General features: G+C 33.2%; 1 protein-coding gene across 1 annotated transcript in view; it reads right to left on the minus strand.

Annotated features, from left to right (window-relative positions):
- Positions 1,125-1,414, minus strand: part of LOC110269176 — a 4,847-nt gene continuing 4,557 nt past the window's right edge. The window contains exon 4 of the mRNA XM_021116855.1: positions 1,125-1,287. Within this exon, the coding sequence (XP_020972514.1) occupies positions 1,125-1,287 (163 nt within the window). The remainder of the gene's footprint in view (positions 1,288-1,414) is intronic.

A 1,414-nucleotide genomic window follows, 5' to 3' on the forward strand; every position in this document is an offset into this window, starting at 1 on the left:
AAAAATTAGAAATAATATACTTAATTTCTTCATTTTCCAAAATAGCAGTAATAATATTTAAAATATTACTTATCTAATCCAAATCATATAAAATCTTTATTATTTCATAACTATCAACCTTATACTTTAAATATAGAAAATAATCCAATAATTATAAAATTGGATAATAATCATAACTTATCTCAAATCCAATAAATCAAAACTTGCCTTAATTATCTTTAATAAAATAATTTCTGAAATTAAGGCTATAAATAACTATATAATTTTGAGACTTGATCATAATAAGACTTTTCAAAGTCCTGGGTCTTACATTCTACCCACCTTATAAAAATTTTCGCCCTCGAAAATTGATACAAAATGAAAGAAATTCCATAACAGTTCACCTTTGAACACATTTAAGGAAGAAGCAAAAATATCTCAACATATAAACATATATACGGTTTTTTAAATACTTGGATGGTCATATGCATAAAGATACAAAGGTAGGAGTGTGATTGCAAAGCAAACGTTACAAGGTAGGCTCAATGCACAAGGTCACATAATCTCAAGACTTTTACAAAAACTTGAGGTAACAAAATAGGGTGCAAACCAAGATAGGCGTTCACAAAACAAGGCGGTATCAATGTGACATAAAGGCTACCAAAACAGGTTGGTAATAAAACAACGGCCACAACGTTTGCCAACAAATCTCGTTCTTACTTCAGAACCTCAACCTCCCAACTCCACCAATCATTTTACAACCTCATGGCCAATCATAAGCCTAACAACCGCAAACCCGTTAGCAAGGAACAAAACATCCACAACTCATAACATGGTACACCTACCGTTTCACCTTCCATATACACATATCACGTCTTAAAGAACTAACGCATCGTGTTACTACGTCTACAAATCGCACGTGATATCAAAATAATTCTCGAGTCTACTCAGAAGGATACAAGATTTAAAAAGGAGAGTCAAATATCAAGGATAATACTCATAGATTCGAGAGAATGTATCCAATCCCCGGATAGACAAAGATGTCCAAGCAAAGGAGTTTGCTAGAAATAAATCGATTGACAACTCCAAAGAAAACACTTGGATCCAAGAAATCCAATAGGACCAATCAGAAGAGAACCAGTGCCTTAGTTCGAAACAAATTCAAGTTGAGTCGAAGAAGTAGGAGGTTTACAAAAAGGAATATCAAACCCAAGACAAAGCTCACAAAACTCAAGAGCAAGATTAAAAGTACTTCCAAATACATTGTTCATAAAGGAACCGAAACTTGCGGAAAAACCACTTCGCAATCTAAAAGAAAGGTTAATTAACAACATCCTTCAAGAGAGTAACAAAAGCATAATCGTGGCTTTGCTTTAATGCAAGTTCATGTTGAAATAGATTTTGTCGAGTTCTAAAAACAAGGTGCACACGGGTT

This window comes from Arachis ipaensis, chromosome B02, assembly GCF_000816755.2.
Source record: "Arachis ipaensis cultivar K30076 chromosome B02, Araip1.1, whole genome shotgun sequence".
Taxonomy (NCBI): Eukaryota; Viridiplantae; Streptophyta; class Magnoliopsida; order Fabales; family Fabaceae; genus Arachis; species Arachis ipaensis.